The 26,897-nt window shown below is 39.6% G+C and overlaps 1 protein-coding gene across 1 annotated transcript in view; it reads right to left on the bottom strand.

Annotated features, from left to right (window-relative positions):
* The window catches only part of STK32B (serine/threonine kinase 32B), a 173,085-nt gene that overhangs the window by 49,722 nt on the left and 96,466 nt on the right, over positions 1-26,897 (bottom strand). The window contains exon 5 of the mRNA XM_075752511.1: positions 6,164-6,201. Within this exon, the coding sequence (XP_075608626.1) occupies positions 6,164-6,201 (38 nt within the window). The remainder of the gene's footprint in view (positions 1-6,163; positions 6,202-26,897) is intronic.

Here is a 26,897-nt window from a genome sequence, read left to right as displayed (position 1 = left end):
TCAGTTCATGGGGACTTTTTCTCATCTGAGCTTCACACTTTGTATTTGATCACACTTTCTGGGTATTTTGTGAACAACCAAATGCCAAAACCGAGCCCTGCTCCCTGGCTCCCTTCTCAGGTACCAGGTACAATATTGAACTATGCCACTTGGGTTTAGCTTTTAAGAGCTGTGAAGCAGAGCAGTGCATGACAGATTCAGCAATACCTAACTAAATCCAAGTATCACAGGGAAAGAGCTCACTGCTTAATCCCCGTGGCTGCATGACCCCATATGATAATAAGATGGCAGAGCGAAGGGAAAAAAAGGCAAATGGCCACATTCCTCTGGCTCTCTGCAGCGTGGCTTTTTCAAATCATCCCAGACTGCACAGATTTCTCATATGCCAACACATACATTGCAAGCAGAAAGTTTCTCAGTGGAAATTGTTTCAAAAATTGCGTTCCTTCAGTCAGCTTCCACTTAAGGCTTTAACAGGGAAAATCTGTAAGTTAATACCTATAGCACAGTGTATGCCTTTGAGAAGCTTTATGCGCGCACTTCAGACGTGCTATGTGGCTTTTATGCCTGACTTTTCCACATGGCCTGAAATCCCAGTATCTGAGGTAAAAAACAAATTATCTTTGTCTGGACTCTTATTTACTTTTAGCTACATGAGAACAAATCATAATGACAATTAAAATAATCCCTGAAAGGTGGCTGAGGCTGGCTGGCTAACATTTAGCAGAGGTAAATGTACATGACTTCAGACCTCATTGAATTTCTCAGAGTCTGAAGCCAAAGGGGTGAATGAGAGGGCAGAGAGAAGAAATACCAGCCTGGAGTTAAAGCCACTGGCTCAGCATGCATCACAGCTGATGGAAAATCTCGACACAGCAACATTGTGGAGCAAATTCAGATCTGGTTTGCACTCAGAAGGTCAAACACTATGAACAATTTAAAAAGTATCTCTCTGGGTTCATCTGTACTATGTACAAGAGCGTAAGCTCGTACCCACGTGAACTTGGCATGACTTGGCAGTCTGCTGCTAGGAATTTGCTAGAAACCGTACTGTACTGCGACAGACGGGCTCAGGAAGGCTGTGCATATCAAAAGGGTAGGCTGTATAATGGCCATGGAGACATGTAAAAGTTTCGAATGTATTTTCAAAGTGTAGATAGCTTCAGGTGGATGAATTATGCTCAGAACACTCATCTTCTTAATCAGTGTTGGAGGGTTAAATGAGATACAGTCCCTGAAAATTGTCTGTGGGTACGATAAGGACCAGCCCTAATGCAGTCACACCAGGTACATCTTTAGAGGAGATTTATGTCTCCCAGACATCACTATAGAGTAATGGTCTTGTCAGTTCTGTTGTTCAGATGTAAACATCAGGGTTCAAAATACTGAATTTATGGATGGGTTTTTTCATCCCATTTTTGTTTTTAAGACTCAGATTGCTTATTGGCTACATTTGTCAGTTCTGCTGTTAGTTTTCAAATGAGAGCTAAGATTTTCATGTGATCAAGGCAACCGAGTTTTAAGGAAAACTTTGGTGATCATAAACCAATATAATCATATATAAAGAGGCATATACAAATGTCAGTTTGAATTTGCCTTGCTTTCTCATAAGAGCAATGATTACTGAGTAAAATTATCACTAACACAGATGAAAAAATCTAGTCTATGAAAAAATCCCCGAACTAGTAAAACACAATTAGTCCTGTTAAGGCTAAGAATGAAACATTGGGGGGGGTGATTTTAACATGGAAAACCACTAGGAAGCTGTTCCAAGACTAGAATTAGGAGGCATTCAGTGCAAATAACACCTTCAAAATGAACAGATAGTGAGTCTTCACATAATCTGTGTTTAAGCTAGGGAACGCTTTACCACAGGATGTTAAGGATGCTAAAACTTCCTTCTACTCAAGAAAGCACCAGAAAAGACCATGGAAAAGACTACTGAAATTTATTAAATGCATGGAAACCATATCCAGCTCAGGAAATGTCTGAGGCTGGAAGTTGGGTGAGTACCTGGGGGAAGTACCACAAAACCCTGCCTTGTGTTATATCCTGCTCTGTCATTCACTTTTTGGCAGCTCTTGGAGATAAGACACTCAATTAGATGGGTCTCTGATCCAGTATGGTTGTTATTCTGCTCTGAAACTGAAAGCCTGCGCATCTATAACACTATCTATGACAACAGAGAGGGGCAAAAGGAATGGAGCAGTGCCTTAATAGAAGAAATTAAAAAGGCTGAGGCTCTACAGCTGAGACAGGAGAACGCTGAAGGACTTTCTGAATATTGCAAAGATTGTGATTGTAAGCTATTATTCACCAAATCCTGCAATTCAAGAAGCAGAGGATGTTTTTTTGAGAGAAGAATGTTTCAAAACAGATAAAAGAAAACACTTTTCTTTCATGAAGGATGGTGAACTTCTACAGCTTGTTGATCCAGGAAGTTGTAGAGGCCAACAGCAGCAGCAGCTTCAAAGATGCAGTAGACAAACTCATTAACAAAGATTCATCTAGATGCCAAAGGGAATATACAGAGATAACCTAATATCCTAATACAAAAATTGTGAGTGATAGGGAGCACTGAAGCATTTGATGACTAAAAGTGGCAAGGGGCACTCTCCATGAATAGCATTTCCTTTTGCCACTGCCTGCGACAGAATACTGGCTGAGGTCTTGGGTCTGACCCAGCAGGGAGTTCTTCCTCAGTAAACCAAGCAGGGACCTTGCTGAGTCTTATGAAAAGATGTCCTGGAAAACTTGTCCGAGAGGAAATGAAATCCTTGCCAATTTCCTGTAAACAGAGTGTGATAATGGTGTAGTTGCTCTGCACAATGCAAAACAGATGCCAAAGTAGAGCCTCATAATTTCTGCAGAACAACCATAAATGTTAAAACCAATGGTGCTACCAAGTAGCTATAGAAATAGCGTTATCATCTCTGAAGAAAAGGCAATGTACTAATCTGTTTGCTACTGCTTGTTTTTCTGCATTTTAAGCATTCCACGTCTCCTTAGACATCATAGCCAGTAGATCATGGAAAGATTTAAAGACATCTTTAATTTATTTGGTATTTCAGAAAAACGTACAACACGGACCACTTTTGCCAGCTTTCAGTTCTAAATACTATTTCAGTTATGTTGCTCTAAACCATTAAAATGAAAGGAATAGTACAGGAAGCAGAATACTGTTATTAAGAGAATTCTATAATGCTTTTCTCTGTACAAGACAATAATAATATCTCTCCTGAACCACCAAGTAGTCCCTTCAGCTATCACTGGAATAATTCTGTTTCAGATGCGTGTTAGCAGAACAGAGCACTACTACTGAATTTAGAGATTAGTGTTAGTTGAAAGAGGAAGAGTTTTCTGCAGAATCTGAGAGGGAAACTCAACAAGAGAGCTCTATGAACAGCATTCATTTCTTTAGAGAGGTCTGATTCCAGTTCAGAGAGTGAGCCCTGAAAACTTCCCTACTTTCTCTCCTCAGATGAGACTCCTCTACGGGATGGAGAATGTCTCCAGAACAGGCAGTCACCTTCTGGTAGTGACTGAACATTATTTTAAGCAGCTGATTACCCCATTCTCATGATCATCAAACATTTATCTCCACTGATGCATCAGAACCTGTACTCAGGAGTGCAGAGATGTGGCTTTGCTGAAAAGTTTATGGGACAATTCAGGCTTCTCTGACAGAATGATTTTGAACATGTTGCATACTTTTTTGTGGGTTTTTTTTGTCTTTGTAATTTAGATTGATCATTTTTATGGATTAAGAAAAATCTCCTGTTTTCAATATTTTTGTATTTCTGAGCTATATTCCCTAAGCAATACAGATAAATTGTAGTGAAACTAGTTTTAATGAGCAGAAATATCTATAATCTATAATCTTCATATATGTTGTGAAAGTCAGTGAGTTTAACTGCTTGAAGATGTAAGAAAGACAATGTGAATGGTGTAAGACTTTGACTTCAGCCAAAATAGGTTTCTTCAGTGAGGTCAAAGAAATCTAACTCACTGAGACAAACTCTCAGTCCTAAATATTGTGCATATCCAATTCCATAATACTTTGTGTAAGCACAGCTTGTTTAATGAACTGTAAGAAAGACCTAGGGGTAAAGTCAAGCATATAGGAAACTGTTGTGTCATCTTAGAGGCCACAGGCTAAAATAAAATTCCTTCCTGTGCACCTGGTTGGACTCATATTAGGTGAATTTGTTATGCTTCCTCTACAGCCTAGCATATTTATGGTGCATGTATTCAGCACATTTTTCTGTTAAGTGAAATCTGATGATTCCCTGAAAATGATGTTACTATGTTGCGGCTTAATTAAAGCTTTTATGGACTTCAAGGATAGCATCCATCTTGCAAAACGTACATCTGTAAGGTAGATATCTACATCTTTACTCAAAACTTCCTAGGTATTAGTCACCAAAGAGAACTAGATACTAATGTATAGTGCAAACATCCAAAATAGATCAGATTATGTAAAACATGTAAAGCCTGTGGTGATGAGCATGGTACAGACACCTGTCCTACTGATGTCACCTCATTTAGTGAGCTGAAGTGTGTGGACCCTTACCCAAGTTGAGAGAATTACATGTCCAAACCACATAACAGGTCTATGACCAAGGATCCATGAGCTAATTAATTCTGATGACCGAGGTCTATCTGCAAGTCTGGAGAAGCATGGTTGTTTCACCACTTGTGTCTGCAGGTGTGCTATGAGGGAGCAGTATTCTGCTGCTTTGCAGAAAAGGGGCTATCCATCCCAAAATTTCCAAGCTGGCTACGGATAATTTTGTTGCTGAACTGCTTATAATCACCAAACCCCCTACCTTTTGCAGCATACTGCTCTCTTCTCTGCAATACTTGAGCCCCCATAGGAAACCTCTCGCAAGAGACTGATTTTGTGCAGTAATTGACCTTGAGGGGCAAGGAGAGATAAGGGCAACTGTACTTCAAAGGCTGTCAATCAGAGATTTAACACACTCATAGTCATTTCATGTTGCCTTTGACATCTTTAATTCACCCAGGACTTAAGGACAAGAGATTTCTATTTCATGCTTATTTGCTGATATTAGTGTCTAGGGAACATGAACACTTATGGGTCTGACACATTAAATTCCTGAAGTTCTAGACAGTTTAGAACTCCAACATTATTTAGCTTTGTTGGCTTCCATATTCCCAGGGACAAACTCCAGCTGTTCGCACTGTTACCTCTTTAATCAACTTTAACTTGTATACCCAGAAGCTCTGCAATGGATTTTGAAAGATAATGGTAGTGTTGGCATCATTTCAAGTTTATATTTTCTCAGAGATTAACTGCTTTTAATAAATTTCTGAGGTGAACAAAGCACAAGACTTCCCCGCAGTAGCAAACACACATCTCCTTTTTCCAATTAGTCTTTCTCCTGTATGTATTTCTGCTCTGATACAAGGTTAATGCCTTCTTTTACCTGTATTTTCTCATGTTCTTCCTATGAATAGTTGAAAAAGATGCATGAGGTTTCAGCAAAATACATCATAGACAGTGTATATGTGTACAATTTGAGTTTAAAGAAATTAGCTGATTTTTTTTGATACCACACCTTTTTTGTTTGAGATCATGGAATTAGTACTGAAAGTTCAAAGCTGATTATCTTGTTTAGTCTTTTTTATGTTATTTAAGCCAGAACTACATGTAGAGTCATAAAAATTTTGCAGACTTAGAGGCAAAATTCCAAATTCCGTACCTAAATTTAGAAAAGTAATTTCAGATGCCTACATGCAAAATAATTTGCTATATGAAATTTCTTAACCCTTCAGAAGTTCTAAAAAAGAAAATAAGTGCTTGGTACTGTTTCACTGGTAGGTCCCTAAAAAGGGATTATGGTGATTCACAGTAATGCTGTTAATGAAATATTAACTTCTTTTTATCAGATGACCCTGGTGATCTCCATTCATATTAAATTCCTTATTCTTCAGGTCTCGCAAGTGTCAGATCAGCATATTTTTTTTGCAACAGGAGGGGAAATTACAAAATCCACAAGGTGGGCAGAGGGACTTTGCAGAGAAAGTAGGAAGGTAGGAATCCAACATCTGAGGCTAATTTATAAAGCGTGTCATGAGCATGTCGCTTAGATCTCATGAATTAGGGATATCTGAGAGAAAGCAGTCAATATTCACTTACCATGCTCATCCAGTAGTATGTTGTCAGGTTTGATGTCCCTGCAAAATAAGGAAAGGAATGCATTACATTTCATACACTAACAAAACCTGTAGTTTTTAAGTTTTCCCCATGTGGGTATGAGGGCCAAGTCACTTAGATCATTACAAAACCAATGTAAACCATATCATACATAAAGGCAAACGATTTTTATCTGCATCTTTTTACTGCCCTGAGAAAACATGCATACTAAAGAGGCTCTCTAGGTTTCCATTTTATGTGTGTTTTTTTTTTTCATATGGTTAACATTGACATGGATTTGGTTTTCAAGATTATATACTTTATTCTTTATAACAGCAGGAACAACGAGATGGAAGATTTGCATTTAGGAGGTGCTTGATTGCCTCAGGGACTCTGCGTTTGACAGACCCAAGAAATCAAGTAATTGGAAACATCAGTGGTCTACCCTTTCTGCCAGACCCCGCTAATCTGCCATGCTCACATGCATGATCACTCACATATTGCAGAGTTCTGCTATCTTATGCTAATTGGGTAAGTCTAGCAGCTCTCCTTTTAGCCTCCAAACCCCTGCTTGGCTGTCTGTAACGGCAGGTATTATGCTGGGGAAAGGAGCGAGGATAAGGGAGGATGGAGATCACCATGTGCTGAAGCATCAGGTCAACTCTGCTGTTCTTGGCACAAGGGAACAACATTGCCCTAGAGAGCTGCACTTTCAGGATCATTTTCCATTGACCTTCATTCATGCTGCTGTCAGGAGGGATGAAGACAGCTTTTCCCCATTGTTGCTGGACATTCCCACCCTCTTTCTTGGTCCAGCGTCATTGCTTATGGTGCGGACCTGTTCTGGGGGAAACTCATCTCTTCCCTTTGCCAGCCTGGATCGGTCCCTGGTTTGGCTTGGTGAATGCGATGCGGCAGTGTTGTGTGGCACTGCCTTTTCACCAGCAACTTGTACTTCATGCAGTTTCAAAGTCGTGTTCTTGATGTGGCATTGCCAGAGCAGGAGATGCATCGGTCCACCTTGAGCAAAACTTTTGCCCCTTGGGCTGAATTTTCCACTTATCTTGAAAGAGAAGGCACTGTAACTGTCAAAATAAGTTGTTGAATGATCTCCAAGCACTTCCACCTGTGTAATTTCTTTTAGCCAAGGGATGGCTTGATTATTCCAATTTAAACATTTCCTAGGAAATCCTATCCTGACTGAAATGCATACTAATACATACTCAGATTTTGCTAACAGATTTTGCACAATGTGCCCATAAATGGAATAAAGGAAAAAATGAAATGTTGCAAAAGGAAAATTTGTTACACCAGAACACTTTTTTTAATTATTATTATTTAATTCTCAGTAGAGAATGACTTCTAAAGTAAACAACATACAGGAAAAAGATAGCGATAGCAATTATAATATGTATATTGGTTGCATGATACGAGCTCAATCATCACCCAAACTCCACACTTTTATTGACAAAAGAAGGAAGCTTACAGTTCAGTATTCTGAATTCCATGCTTTTTAGCCCTTCCTGAGAATCATATGAAATTGTGAAGTACACTAAGATTATGTTTACAATTTGTCTAGCAGCAGCTGGGGAAACGTAGGATAAATAAGAAATTACTTTGAATCATTCCCTGAACATTTGGAAATAATGTAGGATATGTATATGTCTGTGTAAGGAAAAGGATCTCACTATGAATTACCATCTGGAATGGAAATTTAAAATTATACCAATATTTCAATGTGAAATACTGTATTTCCTCCTCACAACTTACAGGCTATCTATAATTGGCTGATTCCGTAGCAGTTCTAGTTATACGTTTAATATAAGGGGAAATCTCTCCTAGAGCCCATGGCACCCACAAATTGCCAAAATGACTTGTTTCTTTCCTCTCCCCTGTAGTCATCTGTCATATCATTTACCATATCAAAATCTCTCCTTCCCCTGATTTCATATGGGTGAAGTTGTGAGTTACAGGTGAACTGTAGGATTAAATACCTTTGCTTATATTATAAAACTTCTCTTTGGTGGAATTATCATAGGAAATTCTATACATTTTTATATATAATGTTATATCTAATCTCTGAATTGATAAGACATTTTTCAGAAGAGCTGCTAGCCAGCTCATATCAAATATATTTGCTAGTTACAAAATTATCTCTGGTTTTTGATAACTGTTTTCTGATAAGAGTTGGAACTGTGATTTCATGTTGAATAGTTTTTGTGGTTGATCCAATACAGCAATGACTTTCAATGGAAATAAGCACATCATAGTTTTGACTGTTGAATTAAACACTTTAAACTTTGTCTTCCCAAAGTTTAACAAGCACAATCTGACTCCGCACTTCTCATGCGGGTAAGAAGATTGGGGGTCTGTACATTAGGGCCTGTCTGAGGCTTCCTCAAATCAGTGATACATTCAACATCACTCAAAACTGTTTTCCTCAGTTTAAGAAAATAAAAATTAAGAATTGGAATGGTACAATCATTAGTACTTCACTGAGAATAAAACCTATCAAAATGAGAAATTCAGCTTTATGAGCTACTGCCATGTCTATAACAATGCAGCACCCAGGGATTGCTCATTCCAAGACTGTGCCTTTTCTATCTTTTTTTTTAAGAGGATGAGTTTAAACAATTTGAATATCTGCTACAGAATTGCATCATTAAATAGACTATACATTTTTATTGCCACCAGAAAAGACATTGACAAATCCACTTGACAACTGTATGTATCATCAAATATATTCTTCATGCAGTTGCATCTGTAATATTCATAAAGTTGAGTGGTAAAATTAGATCTGTGCTTATCTTTCTGTGACTAATTCAGGCAGTGGCTGATACTTGATACAGATGCACACAGCCCGTAAAGCCTTTCCTGCCTAAGGGAGCTTCCCCACCATGGGCTCTGCCGACTTTGCTCATTTTGCTCAAGGCAGGACGGTACCTGGGCGCAGGTACAAAAGGGTGCATCGCATTGCACAGAGCAGCCCGCCCCCTCCGTTCCTGAGTCAACTTGATAGACTCAGAACCATGCCTCAGAGCTCAAAACAGGCTATTGGAAACTGCTTTTACAGGAAGTAAAAGTCATGGGCTAACTTAGGCGAGAAGGTGAACAAGTTTCTTAAGATGCTGCTGGTTTGGGATCAGATGCCCAGAGATGTGCGTGATGCATAGAGTCATGGCAGGTGAGAAAGCAAAGCACAGGGTCACCGTGCCTTCCGGCAGCACTCTCTTCTGTGGTTATATCTCCAGTTTACAGCATGGCACTAAAAGATCTCCTTTCCAGAGGCAGCTTGTTGAGAGCTCCAAAGACTGCAGAGGAGCGAGGCCACTGCTCTGCCTTTGCACTGACCGCTGCGTGCCAGGTACGGGGCGGGGAGGTTCAACACAGCCAAGGGAAGACTTGTTAGGTCTAGGAGCATCGCATTAAAGTTACTGGGTATATTCAGAATGGAGGACTTCTGGCATCTGGTATACAAAAGACAGCTAGTTCCTTTAAATAAATACTCTCGTTAAATTCACTTAAATAGTAAAACCACTGTTTATGTAGGAAGGTGGATTTAAAAGATAAAAACTCTTTAGTTAAGCAGTTTAAATTCAAACATGTTAAGTAAGTGAAATTCTGCTTTGACTGCACATCAGTTTTTCAAAAAACATTTTTCCCCTTATATCAAGCATGTTCAAACAACAGGGTGTGAAATTCAACGCTTTAACTTCAGGGGTTTCCCATTATGCATATCCCTAGCTAAGAGAATAAATTGAAATACTCATTTCATAATCCAAATATCCTGAACGAGGTCATAAGAGAAATTGAAGGACTTTTGCAAGGAGCAAACTCACTCACAGTTTGGATTCAGAAGAACCCTGGGCTGCCCTCTAACCATTCACCAAGCAATGACTAGCAGAGCTATGGCAGTGCTCTTGATGCTGATTTCATAAACACAACTTTCTCAGTCTGTACCGGTGCTACTCCAATGTTTTTTATACACAGAAAAATCAGAGCAACATAGAAATGGGAGTAGAGAAACCTTGAAAGTCTTTGCTCAGTGACAGGACCAAGCATAATTTTTATTATTTTAAAAATATTATATTAATGATAACTAATATAACAGATGGCCCAAGAAACTCAAGGATACAGACAAATGAGGAAAAAAAATTAAAAATAACACTTTAATTGCCACTTGTTGATATTGCCTGTGAAACCATTTCTAGCTTTCTTCAATTGCCTTAGCTACAAATGTCAAACTAAAGCTGCCTGAAGGATGAAAGTACAATGAGAAGGTGATGTATATGATTTCCAAGTAGGAAAGAATTATTAATAATCTATTTGTATCTTCTATAATATCTAGAAGATATATAGTATCTATGCCCCAGAGGGCATTCAGTGCTTGAAGATATTCCCTCTGCATGGACGAAAATCATGAGTTTGGCTCATGTTCACTGCATATGCCAGAGTCCCCTGAACTGCCTGGAAAGGCTCATAATGATCATAAAGGACTTAGGTTCAAGTATCTGCAGTTTTAATTACTGCTCCCATTAATGTTTGTTTCTGGTGTTACCAAGTGGGGTAGAAGCAGATTTCTAAATTAAGAAGCAGAGAAGTCATGCAATCTTCATCCTTGGAGATTTTCAAGACTTGACTGGATAAACCCCAAGCAACCTGGTCTGATTTGAAGGCTGACCCTGCTTTGGGCAGAACATCAGACTAGAGGCCTCTGGAGGTCCCTTCCAGCCTGAATTAGTCTGTGAGTCTATGAAAAATAATTTATCCAAGTTCAAAGTCCATCATTCTTACTCCCCCTCCTTTTGGCTACAAGGAAGTTCATGAAAGATTGAAGAGACACGGGAGAGGACTGTATATGTGGAATTTTGTGAGTCTTTGATATAGTCCATTGCAGCTGGAAGCTAGTCAGAGCTTTCCACACGTTAAATTCTGTCATGAGGCTCGAATGTTTATGAAGAAAATAGTAGGAATAAATAGCCTATCTTCAGCACGAAAGGAAGGTAAAATTGAAATGCTTCACAGTTCAGAACTGGAGAGCTGTAACACAACATTTATTAGGTACGTGAAGTGGTAAAAGAATGAAGATTACTTCACCTGAAGAGGACTCAGAAATCTCAGTAAGAGTGAGCAAAACTAGGAGATTATATTGCCAGTGCCAGATGAAATGAAGAATAGACACAAATTATATATATTCATCAGAAAGGGAGAATCTGAATTACTCTTCAGAATTAATGACCATAAATAATGTTCCAGAGGTCACACTTTTGTGTCCCTTATGTAGGTCAAATAGCCATAGAAAAGATGATTGAAAAACGTGTGATGATGCCATTTGCTCTAAAGCTTGAAAACCAGAACAATCTTCAAAGTTGTTTCATGTGTAGTGCTACAAATTAGCAACCAGGACATTGTAACTTTCGATCTCTATTGATATCAACTGGATTTGAAACATCAGTCCAGAAATGAAAGGTGTGTGATTGGTGAAGTCAACCATGGCTTGCCCAGTTTTCTGAAGGAAAAAACGTAATGGCTGGTTCATTGACTACCACTTCACATTGATAACAACTAATTCTAAGTAGGTTACAGAAAAATATTGTATTGTGCCATAATTTAAAACAAAGTTGAGTCCTTCTGGTTACCTGATTTTATAGCATCTGAAAGAAAGCAGTCAAAAAAAGAAGAGATCTGGGGAAGACTGAACAAAAGAAAATCCCTGAGAGTAAAGAACAAATAGATTAGTGTTGTTTAGTTAACAGAAGAGCTCTGTAACATGCAATGTGACAGGCATATCAAATAATAAATAGTATCTAGATGGTCAATAAAACTTTTCTATCTGCTTTTGGAACATGAAAGCAAGGTTCATATTTCATAAAACTGAAGTGAACTAAGCAAACAGGGATTTATTTATACAACTGAGAATTAAACTCAAGTTGATTACTACCAGACATAACTGCATAAAAATGCTTCGGAGGCTTAAAAATTTAACCATTGGTGTGAATAACAGAACTACCAGCTAGAGTTCCTCCAGCCAAGATTAATCTAGTTGATTTAGGAAAGCACTTCTACAGCAAGTACAGATGCTGTCTTCCCTTCACCTTTTTGAAACACATCAATAATAATGCCAAACACAAGATCTATGCTTTTCCTTAAACCTGTGGGAATTGAAAAACTAACATTGCCCATCTGTTTTATTCTGCTTTCATATTTTTCAGCAAACATACAATCACCACAGGCTTGGTTTCTGCCATGTTTAAATTTGTGATCTTTTCCTTTTGCCTATATTTTCTCTCTATTTCATCAAAAAATTTCATGTGTTCCAAACGCAGGGACAGCTGTTTTTTGCCAGTCCAAGCAGCTTTTTAATATTATCAGAGGAAATATTTCCATTATAACAGCTCTGGATGGATCTCAATTCACAAGTGTAATAACCTCTAACCCTTTATTTGGTATCAGCAAAAATCCAAAGTACACTCTTTCAACTTTATGTCTGACAGATTTCACTCTTTGCCTCGCTGGCTTAGAGCAGGATCTAATGTATTATCACATTTCCATTCTCTTGAGCTTCTAAAATCCCAGAGTAACTTCTACGAGCATCTCAGTTGGTAGCAGTTTTACCAGTATGACTTATTAGGAGTATTTCCACTTTTTAATGATGATTGGTATCCTCTGAACGAGGACTGTTGAGGTGACAACTCTTTATTAACCAAACGTAACTTAAAGAGAAAACTCAGTTGTGTACAAATTCATGAAATGAAGTCTTAGATTTTTTAAAGTAGCTCTTATTTTATTTGAATAGACAGAAGACACATACTTACTTTCATTCAAAAGACAGAATCTACCATATGAACAGGTGTAAGTTGAAACAAGAGAGGTTCAGACTGTATATAAAAGAAAACTTTCACTGTGGGGACAGACAGACAATGAAACAGACTGCCCAGAGGGTTTGTGTGGTCACCATCCCTGGAGTTTTTCAAGCCATGACTACATAAATCCCTGGGAAGCCTGGTCTGATGTCATAGCCAATCATGCTTTAATCAGCAGGTTGGACTAGAGACCTCCGGAGGTGCCTTCCAACCTGAATTTTCCCCATGATCCTTTATGTGTAGGCAAATTCTGCAGGGAGCAAAGAGGGCTTTCTCCACCCTTCAGGTCAGGAGCAGGAGCTGTGTAGCTTCCTATAAACCACACGTAGCACTACAGCCCATAACGAATCTCCTCCAGCAGCAGTGGTAATGCCTAGAGCCTACCGACAATAAAATTCAGTGGGTCACAAGATACGCTTGTCTCAGTCTGGATGTGGTGAGCCCATATTTATATGTGTATCACTAAAATTCATTGCCTTACAGTTGAGGCAGCCTATGACTTTGCAGAATGCTAACATTTTTTTCTCAGAAATCCTTTCAAAATATCCAACAGAGAAATTAAATTAGATGGATTTTGCATTCTCATAAGGATGCAAAAGAAGCAAGATCCAGACAAGGGCCCTTGAAGCCAATGGAAGGCTTACACTGGCTTGAGTAGACATTGGTTTAACCCTAATGAGGTTTTTCTCATTCTCTTTTCTCTTTAGTGTTGACAGTCTAAGTGTATGTTGTGTAGGATAAACCTTGAAATACCGAGTTTGAAGGTTTTTTCTTAACTATGCAGCTCATTTCTTTTATTAATAGTTTTTTCCTTATGCAGAAATAGGCATTTGAAGACTGTTTTCACTAGGGGAAAAGAAAAAAATGTGTTAAGATCACAGAAAGTCACATTAACTAGTTTTTAACCTACAATGACCTTTACGATCCTGTTTGCCTTCTCTTTGTCAAAACAGTCCCAACAGTCATGACTGAAAGTGAGTATTGGTTGTATTCTTGGATAGGGAATGCTATACGAAGACTAGGAGTCTGCACTGGCTATTAGATGCAAGTGTTAAAGTCTAGAAGACAACTACCACCATTAAAAGAAAGCACAGTAAAAAGCAACAACTTCTGGGTAACAACCTGAAGTCATGCACAGATAATTCCAATAATGTCAGTTTACTGAGTACCAGATTGTCTCAAATATTAAATTATTCTCAATTATTTACTCACAACTCATTTATATACTACAGAATATACCTGACCAGAGCCTTTTATTTTTTATTATTTTTTTTTAGGTTTAGTTAGTCACACCAATGCTTGACATTAAATCACAAACATATACCTAACACATAATAGTAAACTAAGGTGACATGAGTAGTTCTGGACAATTTTCATTAAGATTAATATTAGCTGTATAACAGTTCTTAGCAGCTATAAAAATGACAATGAGTTGGGAAATATAAGTTTCAGCTATGGATTATTCAATTTCACCTGACACATCACTATATCAGAGCACTGAAATGAACCATATCACAGGTTATAAAGGTATTTCTTCTGATTATGGAAAGAAATGTGAACAAAATCTAATTTTCACAGACAGGGACCTTATTTTCTTCCTGTTTGATATTTAGATTCACAAATAATACACATGTCCAAGGTGTGCAGTTATAAAGAGAGTGAGTGCATACATAGTGAGGTGTTCTTACGGCAAATTTGTTAAGTTTTGGATGAAGGAAAAGTCAATATATACTGGCCACTGTAGAGCCAAGAGATTAATTTGGTCAGAAGTCTTTTGTTTCTGTAAGGGCAGCACAGAAATGATGTATTGCCTAGAGCTGAACTGTGCAGAATACCTACCAAGAGTGCTCATTTGAGAAATAGCCTTAATGAAGCCTGATGCATCCTCTCTTCCTTCCATCAACACATCATCGCTCATTTATTAGTTTTTTGCTCCTGACAAACATAATTCCTAGTTTCAAGAAATGTTCAATGGTATTAAAACAAAATCATAGTAAGAATCTCAGGGTTCTTTACTGTTATTTCCTGTCAGACGGATGGGAATGAAAGACTTTTAACTGCTCCAGACCTCTGATTGCCAGTTCACACACCCCTCACATAGAGCTCACCAGCAATTACTGCCACTTACTATCCTTTCATAAATCAGACCTTCAGACCCTACTGTTCCTGCTCTAATGAATGCCATGACATGACACAACCTTGTGAATCACTGTAATTTTGAAATTTACAGACTTCAGTAAAATGGGAAATTAGCTGAGAAGATGTCATGTTAGATTATGAGAGATCTATAAAGAAAAACATAACATCTTGTGGATGCTTGTTTGTACAAATCTGGGTGTGTTTCCACAAGGCACCACAACTGACATCCAAGCCACCAGAGTAATGAAGTTCAGAAACAGGCTTTCACAGTTCATGGTGTCTGACTAAAACAGGAACAAGGAAAGAATGTCTCTTAATAAAAGCCACTGGTCATAGGCATAGACAGAAAATGCAGAAACAAGTGATTGAGATGACAAAAAATTAAAGTACTGGTCCTGATGTTTACATATTTAAACTCGGGCTAATTCACTGACAACCAGAGAGAAGTTACACTGGTAATTTATTGTTGCATGGCTTTTGCTGAGCTATTTATAGGAATAAATAAAAAGGAATGCATTTTTTCTAGCTATTTCTCTCTTGAGTAATAAGAAAATTCCAGCACAGCTGAGATCCACTAATTCTGCTCGAAAGCAAAATAAACTGCTATTTTGTGCCAGGATGTCCATGCATAAATTTATCTTCTGAGAAGCAAAGGGTAGAATAATTCATTCAATCAACTCAGCCATTTCCATTTGCACTTTCTGGAGCCTGTTACACACAGGGGACTGCAATGTCAAAGAGCATTGCTTCCAGTGTCCTGTTCCAGTCTGAAATGTCAAAAAGTCTAAAATATTAAGTGGTCTAAGTTCCATTCAGTGGAACTTACTTAGTCAGCCCCATCTCCATCCAGAAAAAAAAGAAAGAAAAATCTGCATTTCAGACTCCAAATAAAGCATGGAGTCAAATTTTTAGTTTTGCAGTGATTTACCAGGTACAGTTTCAGAATCATTGAGTTCCAGGAGAAGATTGTTTTTTTTAAATAGGTATATGCATGTGGATAGATACATATCAGATGTCTTAGAAAAATTAACTCTTTCCTTCAAGAAAGGCTCAGAGAGACAAACATTACAACCTGAAAGATAATCTGGTTTTCTCACAGTATTTTAATAGTTTTATGATATTTTAATTATATGTTCAAATCTCACAGTACTCATTAAGGCAACTTCTAAATCTAGAAATTAATAGAATTCCACAGAATTCTGTGTTAAAAAAATAAGGAAAGATTTCAGGATTTGAAAATCGTTCCATAAAACTGAAACACCTTTGACAAGATTCTGTACATGCAATCCCAAATAATATATTTATCACCAAGCAGAAATACGTAATTTTGTTATCATACAATCTGTGATGTGTTATTCATGAAACTGAAGTACTTAACAAGTCAGTAGGTTTTGGGGAAAAAAACCCCAAAAACGTTTTACTGGTTCTTCCTATTCAAAAACCCCTTTATTTGAAATCTTTTGTTTTCTCTGCAATTCCTGCTCCTGGGGCTTTAATGCAGAAACAAAAAATCCATAACCACTTCCAACTAATTATCTGGTATCATGTATTCATATAATACTAATCAGGATCCTATCACCCAGCCCATTATCACACTTTGGAGCATTTTCCTTCTGTGTGGCAACCTGTGTGCCAACAAGGCCGTTTTCTAGTACGTATGCAAGATATAACTGCTGTAATAATTACGACAAGTGAAAAAGCTCTCACTAACGAAGGTCTCTCTCTCCTACGTCCCTCTAAAGAGTGTCTGGACACCTGGATCAAGGCTTGGGATTGTAGTACCTAGATGTATAGAAATATGGTACTCTGATGCTGAGCATTACAATGCCTGCTTTTGCTTTTTACTTTAGTACTACTTTTTACCAGATGTCTGTGAAGATCTTGGATTTTCTTAGCATTTGTACTAGACTATTTTATATAGCTCTGAAAATAAAGCTGTCGAAGAAGCCACCAAAACGTGCTTATTTACAAATACCTCAACTGGAACAACTTGTTATTTTCCAATGATATCTCCATTTGGAAAAGTACGAATATGAAAATATCTTCAATTCTCTACTTGTAACAATAGGTGGCAGTAATGATATCTACATTTGCCTGAATGGCCAGTGGTCTTTGGAAGCACTGTATTCGTCAATTTTAGCTTAGAGAAATAGTTGTAGTAGATATTGTTATCGCAGGTTGAAGAAAATCACCTTTTCAAAAAACAGGAATCCTATACTGACCCTTTCCAATTTCTGGGTATATATAGCCAGATAATAGTCGTCTTTGGCTAGGTTCAGCTCCTGAATTTGCATAGATGCTAAATTAAAATAAAAATATCAAACAGAGAATATTTCATTGTGTTGCTCTTCCTGAAGATCCAGTATGACTTCATCACACAGGTAATTATATACTGCAATAGCAAGAAAAGTAGGTGAAGATTCTTATATGCTATAAAATCTAGAAAGATTTGTCCAGAGGAGAAAGTGAACCTGTACTTTTTCTGCTCTGTGTTGCATTGCATAATGTCTCAGAGAATGGGATTGGAAAGTACCACTGTGGCCATATAAACTCAGCTTTTACATAGCAAAGCCAGACTATGTTATCCAGGATTCCTTTTCTGGACACAGAGGTTCTTTTCCAAGTGAGCATTAACCAGCACAAACGACTCGCAGGCAATCCAATGGTTAGTTTTCATCTTGCCTGAAGGAGTCAAAGTAATGACAAATGTGCCACTTCCTTTGCTAGAACCGCTTTCTAGGGCTAACGCTAGACATGACTACAGCCCTTGGACTTTTGGGTAGCTCTGAGAGGAACCTTGAACAACTGCCAACACTGTGATGATGCCAAAACATCATCACATTTCAAATAAAAAGTCTCTTCAGCCAAATGCTTCTCCAGAGCACATGGAAGGAGTCATGCAGAATCACCACGTAGCAATAATTTGTTGATTATCTCACAGCCGATGACTCTAATCTTTTCTGTGTTGTAACGTCAAGTATTGCTGAGACCTTCTGTACGTACGAGTACAAGGGTCAAACCCCTACATGTGAATCAGCTTTCAAGAACAGGTGACATCTCTGATAACCACGGGAAGTACACGACTCATTAGATGTTAACTGGAGTGTGGCATTTGGAAAGAATTATCTGGTCCAGCAGGAAAACATATAGATTGCAATGGTGATGCTTCTTTCCATGGTACCATGTGAGAGCTTTTGACTAGGAATAAGGGGGAGAATGTACTCAGCATGTACTCTGCCAGCAATTGCATATCAGTCTCCTTCCAGTAAAAGGCGTAGGCCCTGTTCCAATTTACACAGTAGAAATCCATGTGCGAAGGAAAAGAGAGAAGAAATTGATGGCATTTGTCCTCTACCTAAAGATATATCAGGAGAGCATGCTGCTGATAAGCACTTTTGGCTTTATCTGTTGCAAAAAGCTAGCATCAAAAGTGTGGTATTTTGCAACAGCTGAAATTCATATAGCTGCTCCTTTTTTTTTTTTTCCACTGCATGAAATATAGAATAGATCCATTCTGATGTATTACATCTCCAAGAGTTTGCTCAGATTATCAGACAAACTCAAAAGGAAAATATGAGAATTCCAAACACACAAGTGTGCTTAGTGTGTAATTACTGTATAATATCCCTAAAATTTGCCTTAAAAGCCCTACCAACTTCTATACATAAAAGTTGATCAGACACCTGTTAGAACAGCACTATCCACAATAATAATAATAATAATAATAATATCACATTGTTTAACAACTGTTTCCTTCATCCATACCCAAGTGAAATTAATTACAGCCAACATGTCTGACAATTAAAGTATGGTTCAGCTTGGTGGACTGCACGTGCAGGCCAAGGAAGGTGACAGCAACTTCCAAAGGTTTCAGTTTTTCAGCGAGCGCCTGTGCAGTCACCCCTTCAAAGCAGCAGTGAAGCTTCCCATTCAGCACGTTTTCTGCTGATCTGAGAGTCAACAGTACAGCGTAGCGGGGAGAAGGGCAGTAGACCAGCAAGCAGAAAACAACCATGCAATACTGTCTTATTCACTCTGATCTGAAACCCCAAACACTAGCATGAATGTCAGATTCCCCATCACCCTCGCCACTGCCACTGTCTCCTGCCGGCTTCTGCCCATGACACGAGAACCATGGGTGTGAGTATTTGGGCCTTTATTCCTCAAATTGACCAGCTCAGACCCCATAATACACGTGACCAGGACGTATCACACAGAGGAGGTTGAATATGCTCCACAGTCTAGTGTGCTTTGATGTCCTGCATATGCTTCCCCTTCTGGGTGGTTTTATAGATTTAGTATATGCAAAAGTGAGCTGCAGTAGGCCAAGCTGGGAGGTGCAAAGTCTATGCCTGAAAAGAAAATCATATTTGGTAAATGATTAAAACACTTGCCCTTCTGCTACCTGGAACGTCAGTAGCAGTTGGCAGGTCTTCTTGTGAAATCCACCAGCAGATGGATTAATTCTATGAAGCAGAGGGGCAAATATCTGACTTTATGCTGCATTTGCTGCCTCCAACCAATCTTTAATGTTTGGAACAGAAATCTCACGACAATTTTCTACCTCTAACCTCACCTATCCTGGGAAGCAATGTAAAAAATTACTTCTAAGAATAACTTCAGATGCTTTTAAGAAGGATCATTTACAAAGAAACTCACAGAGCAATACATATGCCTATTCCTCCAGATTGTGTTTAACATAGATGAGATGTGACAAGATACATTTAACCCAAGCCACAACTCACATTCCAGTACACCACCTTTTTAAGAAGTCTCCCTATTGTAAGAGATGTCAACAACATATTGCTTGGAATCAAACAGCCAAGTATTCCAACTCCTCTTGATGAGCCTGGATAAGGAATGAAAGACTGGTATTATTACTTGAGTCCACAGACTGTAGGAGCAACATCCTAATTAAGACTACTAGTCAAGAATGTAGTATGGGTGAAGGTGTGTTTAAACTAGACTCTGTACAGAGTAACTGTTACTACAATAACTACTTGCACTGCAATTATTATAAGGATTATTCCTGCTACTTATTCAACTGAAAATAGGGATGGGATTCAGCTCTCATTAAGATACTTGTATTTGGTTCTATTGTGAATTAGGTGCCTATACTCCCATTTGTGATCAACAGATGTATAAACAACACGGTCATTGAAGTGTAAAGAGCCATTCAGATGACTAAATGTCGATTTTTGGATGAGCTGAATAGCTTTTTAGAGCCTACTGGCTGTGTTGACTAGGTATCCACTTTCTTGGACAGCCAACTAAAAAAATGTAGACTTCCGCATTTAGATCTTGGTGAACTGTAGAAAAAGTTTTTAAAAACATAAGAAACATCTTGCCTGCTGTGTGGAATTATGAAAACAACTGGGGATGTTCTTGAGTCAAATTATTGTAATGTGTTATCACAGAAGCACAGGCAGGTATTTAAGCCTCTTGCAGGAGTCACGCTTCTGGCACTCATTGTCTTATTTGACGTCATCTCACACCACAAAGAACACAATCCTTCATACATGGTAAATTGTGCTGTAGTTAAAATACTTTGCACACTTAAGAATTTTATTGATGCCATCAAATAAAACATCCTCCTCATTTGTGGCATCAAATCCTCTGAGTGTCTGTATGGTATTCTAGCTGGGTGAGGTTAAGAGAGGATGTCTGAAGAAGGAGCCCAGGGGTTCCTCACTCCCCTCCAGACAGGTAGCCATCACAAGCCCAGCTGCCTGTGGCATCCAGGGAACCTGGCACTGCCACACAGAGCTGCTTTTCTACAACTGGAGCCACATTTCATCTTAGGGAGCTAAAATCCTGTCTGGTGTCAGGAAACTGGTGACCAAGTATTTCTTAGGAGGGAAGAGCAGTCAATGACTGACCACCAGCATTCTTCCCGTTAACAGTGGGAAGACAGAGTGAGATAAGTGATACAGTGGTGTGTTGGTTTTGTGTGGCAAGGTTTTGGTAGCGGGGAGGCTACAGGGGTGGCTTCTGTGAGAAGCTGCTAGAAGCTTCCCCTGTGTCTGGTAGAGCCAATGCCAGCCGGCTCCAAGACGGACCCGCCGCTGGCCAAGGCCAAGGCAATCAGCGCCTCTGTGATAACATATTTAAGAAAGAGAAAAAACAGTTAGAGAGCGCTTTTGCAGCCAGAGAGAGGAGTGAGAAGATGTAAGAAACTCTGCAGACACCAAGGTCAGTGCAGAAGGAGGGGCAGGAGGTGCTCCAGGCGCCGGAGCAAGATTCCCCCTGCAGCCCGTGGTGAAGACCATGGTGAAGCAGGCTGTCCCCCTGCAGCCCATGGAGGGAGGATGAGGGGGTGTAGCGATTCCACCTGCAGCCCGTGGAGGACCCCACGCCGGAGCAGGTGGAGACACCTGAAGGAGGCTGTGACCCCGTGGGAAGCCCACGCTGGAGCAAGCTCCTGGCAGGACCTGTGGATCCATGGAGAGAGGAGCCCACGCCAGAGCAGGTTTGCTGGCAGGACTTGTGACCCCGTGGGGGACCCACGCTGGAGCAGTTTGCTCCCGAAGGTCTGCACCCCGTGGAGGAGACCACGTTGGAGAAGGTCGTGAAGGACTGTCTCCTGTGAGAGGGACCCCACGCTGGAGCGGGGGAACGATGAGTCCTCCCCCTGAGGATGAAGAAGCAGCAGAAACACCGTGTGATGAACTGACCGTAATCCCCACTCCCCGTCCCCCTGTGCCGCTGAGGGGGGGTGGAGGTTGAAGCCGGGAGTGAAGTTGAGCCCGGGAAGATGGGAGGGGTGGGGGGAGGTGTTTTTAAGATTTGGTTTTATTTCTCATTCCTCTACTCTGTTTTGCTTAGTAATAAATAAGATGAATTCCCTCTCTAAGTTCAGTCTGTTTTGCTCGTGATGATAATTAGAGAATGATCTCTCCCTGTCCTTATCTCGACCCGTAAGTTTTTTTTCATTGTACCTTTCCTCCCCTGTCTAATGAAAGAGGGGAGTGACAGAGCAGCTCTGGTGGGCACCTGGCCCTCAGCCAGGGTCAACCCACCACAAGTGGTTTGATGTATATGTTCAAAAATCTAGACAACTAAGGCTTAATAATTCAATTTCTCAGCTTTAGATCTCATATGCTATTCCTTTTTAACACTGTATCTTCCAAAAGCAAACGTTAAACAATAATGATAGGATAAAAGACTGTTGTCTGGAAAAGGACAACCTTGCCTGTATGCTCATAATTCTTATTTTCAGCAGCAGAGGTACGCTGGGACTCAGGGAAATAAGCTGATACTTCAATTAGTGTTCAACTCTCTATACATATGTAAGTGCATGTGTCTGCACTGGGGTCTGTCTGCAGAGCATTTCTATGCCTGAGTAGGTTTGCAGAAGAGAGCTGAAGGAGCACCATCAGGGGAAAATTCTGTAGTATCTCAAATTAAGATGCAAGCTGTGATTCTGTAGATTTTAAGGGCAGAATTCTAGGTAACTAATACATTTAATTAGCATAGAAAATAGAGAAATAGAGCACTCTGGCAATAGGTTTTCCACTCAGCAAATCTTGCTGGGTGACTATATTAGTAATTATTATTGATCATTGACAACAGGTCAATTATTGTTCATTGTGACTTGCATTCAGAATAGACATCTGACACTTGTTGAGAAGACCTATTGACCTGATATTTTTAAAGAGGACCATATCTTAATTTTTATGGCAACTTGAGAGAGCAACATAGCAAATCTAAGACTGCATTTCCCCACATCAGCACCTTTTCTAGGAATACACAGAGAGATTAATTTTTATGTCAGTGTACTAATTCCTATCTGCAGAGCTCAGAGCAAGGTTTTTCACAGTTGGTGAATTAAGTTGTTTGACCCTGACAATGACCAAGAGAGACATACACAGCCTTCAGTTAGCCTTACCCCTCTGACCCAGAATTCAGGCATCAACCTCCTTTTTCGCCTGTTACTGCACCCCCCACTACATGGTGCCTCTCTCCCACGTTCTCCACTCTCTCCGGTCACTCCTGGTTTTGGCTTTCAGGGTTTGCCCCTCTTCCCAGCAGGTTTTCCTTACTCACACCCCACATCACACCCTGCACTCCTCCGTCTCTTCAGCCCTCCTAGTGCTTCTCTGAGCATCTCCTCCACACTTCGTGCAGCGACATGATGTCCTTTTTCTTCTTGGTAGCCTCAGGTCCATCTATCTTACCACCAATTTCATTTTCTTCTTGCTACTGCCTCTCCAAAGTGTAGCTGCTCAGATGGTTGAAAAATTAGCCACATTCACTGAAGGTCCAAACTGCAAACTCGCGGGCCAGACATCCAGAGCTCAGTGCAAGACTGTTCAACCAGTTTGTTTTTCTGACACTGTTAAAAAATTGATACTTTCTGCACCGCTATTTTTCTCGTAGTGTTTTTTATCATTCATGAAGTCTTTTATCATTTCAGTTCCATCGCACATCATTTGACGTTGAATGATAATAACTACAGAGAAAGGTGAGATTTTAAGCAGTGCTGGTTTTTACTAAAAACTAACAAGGTTTGAGGGCTGAATAAAGTTAGAGAAAAATATGTTTTGAACCTCAAAATGCTTACAATCTGAACTAAACCTGACAGCATAGTAGAGACAGTATCTGTGTACAGAAAGAGGTCCAACAGTTTTACCATATCATTTATCTTCAAAAGTACCTGCGCTCAGAATTAAACTCCCAAACCTAAAAACAAAAAAGTCTGAAATGTTCAATGAGAATATTACTGAAATAAACCCTGAGAATATAACATGATTAGACACAGAATAGTCACCACGAAAGGAAAAAAATTAAGAGAAGCTCCAGCCTTGTATTGTTTTTATCATTAGATTAGAAAGCAACACCTCTGCGTTCAGAGCAGCACCAAAGTTTCATGTGTATCACACGATGAACAGAGAAATGACTGAACAAAAACTAGCAGCCACTGGAGAGAGGTTATTTCTCATTCCTGTTAGTCTGACTGTAAAGATGATTTTGATCATCAGTGTAAAGAATGACCAAATTCACTAGAATCTAATTTACTAAGTCTTGGTTCATTAGAAGTGTACCATCTACCAAGTACTGTTCCCACCTTGCAAGGTCCCAGGTTTGCACCATATTTTAAAGTCTTTCCTTGCTGACAGCAGTTCTGCATGTGCAAGAGCACCACAACTGCTGAGTCGCAGGCTTGCCTTGAGTCCTCTGCTGCAGGAAAGTGCAATTATCCCCACCGGGTCAGTAGGAAATTCCCTGAGGGAAAAGTGCAAGCTGTGCACACACGTGTTGGGAGAAGCGGAGGCTCATCAGTAGGACTGTCTGTCCTACAGCATCAAAGCTTTGAGCTGCCGTGCCATCTCCTCTGTAAAAACCATCCAGGGGAGTTGGGACAGGAGTTCATCGGGGATATAGAAATGTTTGAAAATAATCTCGAGGGAATGCCCTGAGGAGCTCCCAGAAAAGGATATAGAGAATAAATGCAAGAGAAAACAAGTCGAGAAGGCAACTTCAGTGGAACAAATCTCATGGCAATCTGTATCTTAATTACGGTCCCTGCCCACCAGATGATTTGTTTTGAAAGATGAAACTCTGTCAGATGATCAGTGTTACAACTCCCACTCTTTCTCAAATCCCTCTGTATATCTGCTAAGTCAAAAATTGTATGAAGCAGACCACATCTCACCTGAAATATCAAAGCTGTACTGAAAGCTGCTGAATGAATTTTTAAGGCAAGAAGGAAGCTTAAATTGCAATATCCTTTAATGAAGCTCCTTCTGCCACACCATGGACAATCCAACTCAGTTCCTGAGATATAAAAGACTGTTGCACTCATGAGGAAATAACATAAACGTGCATTTTTTTTGCCTTAAGTCTTTGCTATTTTGCCATATATTAAAACAAAACTTATGTTGTAAGGAAATCTCCAAGGGAATGATAGAATACTCTTCGTATGTGTTGCTCATCTAAGCTGAAAAAATGTTGCAACCATTAAAGCAGAAACAGGAGACAGAAGCAATTGTCCATATGCTGCTATTGGTTTATACTTTGCTCAGCCTGAAGTTTACAGCCTTTTTCCATACTCCCTCTCTCCATCTACATACTTTAATCAAAGATTTCAAATTTCTTCACTGACTACAAACAAAAAATTACTCAAGCACATTGCATGCAAATCTGCCACTTCAGCGGAGAGAATCTGCCTGCATACAGTCATGATATTGTGAAATTTCCAAGATGCAAACATATCAGAATACTTTTAATATAGCATTAACACCAAAGCTTTGGAAAAAAGAATCAATATTATATCAGAGGGGATTAGCTCTTGTTCTCTCCCCTGCTAATTAAGACTTCACTTCATTGCTAATTTGATCTTGCTGATGAGAGAAGCTTTTGTTCAGCCTCTCCTCCTCTCCCAGCTGGCAGGAGGAGGTCGGGACGGCAGCATCACGGGTGGCAGGTTTGGGGTGGATGGTCACAAAACCAGGGTAAACCAGGCAGTGCAATTAATACTGTGGATACTGTTATGCCTCTCAAGAAAGAGCATCTAATAATTTTAATTACTTATGGAAAATTATTTAAATGTGGTTATTAATACTCTTGATGATGATGATGATTATTTAGAATTACAAGGTCAACGTGCTATTAATATGGTGGTCTTTGCCAGTATACATAAGTTGGGAGCAGATGCCTATACTAAAATCACTTGAAGCTTTAAAGCAACACCAAGAAATCTGTAACAAATTTCTGTGAAAGAAAGATGCTTCCGATAACACTCACACTGCACTGGCCACAAAGAAACTAGCAATATACTAAAGCAGAAAACTAGCATAAACCAGATCAGATTTGTGGATGGAGACCTGAGATAATCTTGAATTGAGAGCTCTGCTTCAATTCTGTGAGCATCATCTCCCTCAGTGTCTGAATCTCTGAAGATGATTCATGATCGAAATTTCAATACTGAGGAGTGGAGGATGGAAGGAAGGAAACCATTTAATTTCATTAACCGTCAATAGGATCATAAATTGTGGATATGAGGTGGATATGTGGATATGTGTGGTATTTTAATGCATGTCATGTGCCCTGAAGAGTATTTGTGCAAGACTTGTCTTCCTAAAAGGTAGGTTAATGCCAAGGAATTATCAAAGAAAACCAGAAGGAGCAGAAAAACAGCACCACAGACAGGTGATGGCAGCTGATTTAAATGGGGGTACACTCTGCAGAAACTAGAAGCAATTCATAGGAAAGTCATTATAATCCCAGAACAAATGTAAAGGTGGGCTTTAAGAAAGCCTTCTGGAAGACAGGCATAGACGAAAAAGCCAAACCAACGGTGTACTCCCTGCCACGCTGACTGGAAAGTGGGAAGTGCAAAGCATGGAACTGGCAAACTGGTGTGTAATATCCGCATGGGCTTTATGTGTTCCCTTTGAGCACACTCCACAGAAAAGAGCGTGCTGATCCCAGGCATCACTGGACCTGCTGGCATCTCCAGGATGCTGGCCATCACGCTCACTGCAGCAGCAAGCTCTATGGCAATTCCCTAGTAGCTTTTTGTTGCCCATTTTCAAAAAGGCTTGTACCTCCTGGCATGACAGAGAGTCTGAATTTGCCTGTGTCTCTATTTCTGTACACTGTCTCCTGCTCCTGTGTACTTAGCCATGAGCAGCATGAAGTGCTGATTCCCTCTATGGAAATACTTTATCTTGCTCCAAGAGAGCTGTGTTTTCCAACAGTGAGGAGTGTGGAGCTACAACTAGTAGGAGCAA

This window comes from Balearica regulorum, chromosome 4 (assembly GCF_011004875.1).
Source record: "Balearica regulorum gibbericeps isolate bBalReg1 chromosome 4, bBalReg1.pri, whole genome shotgun sequence".
NCBI lineage: Eukaryota > Metazoa > Chordata > Aves > Gruiformes > Gruidae > Balearica > Balearica regulorum.
This window is presented reverse-complemented; position numbering and strand designations above follow the sequence as displayed.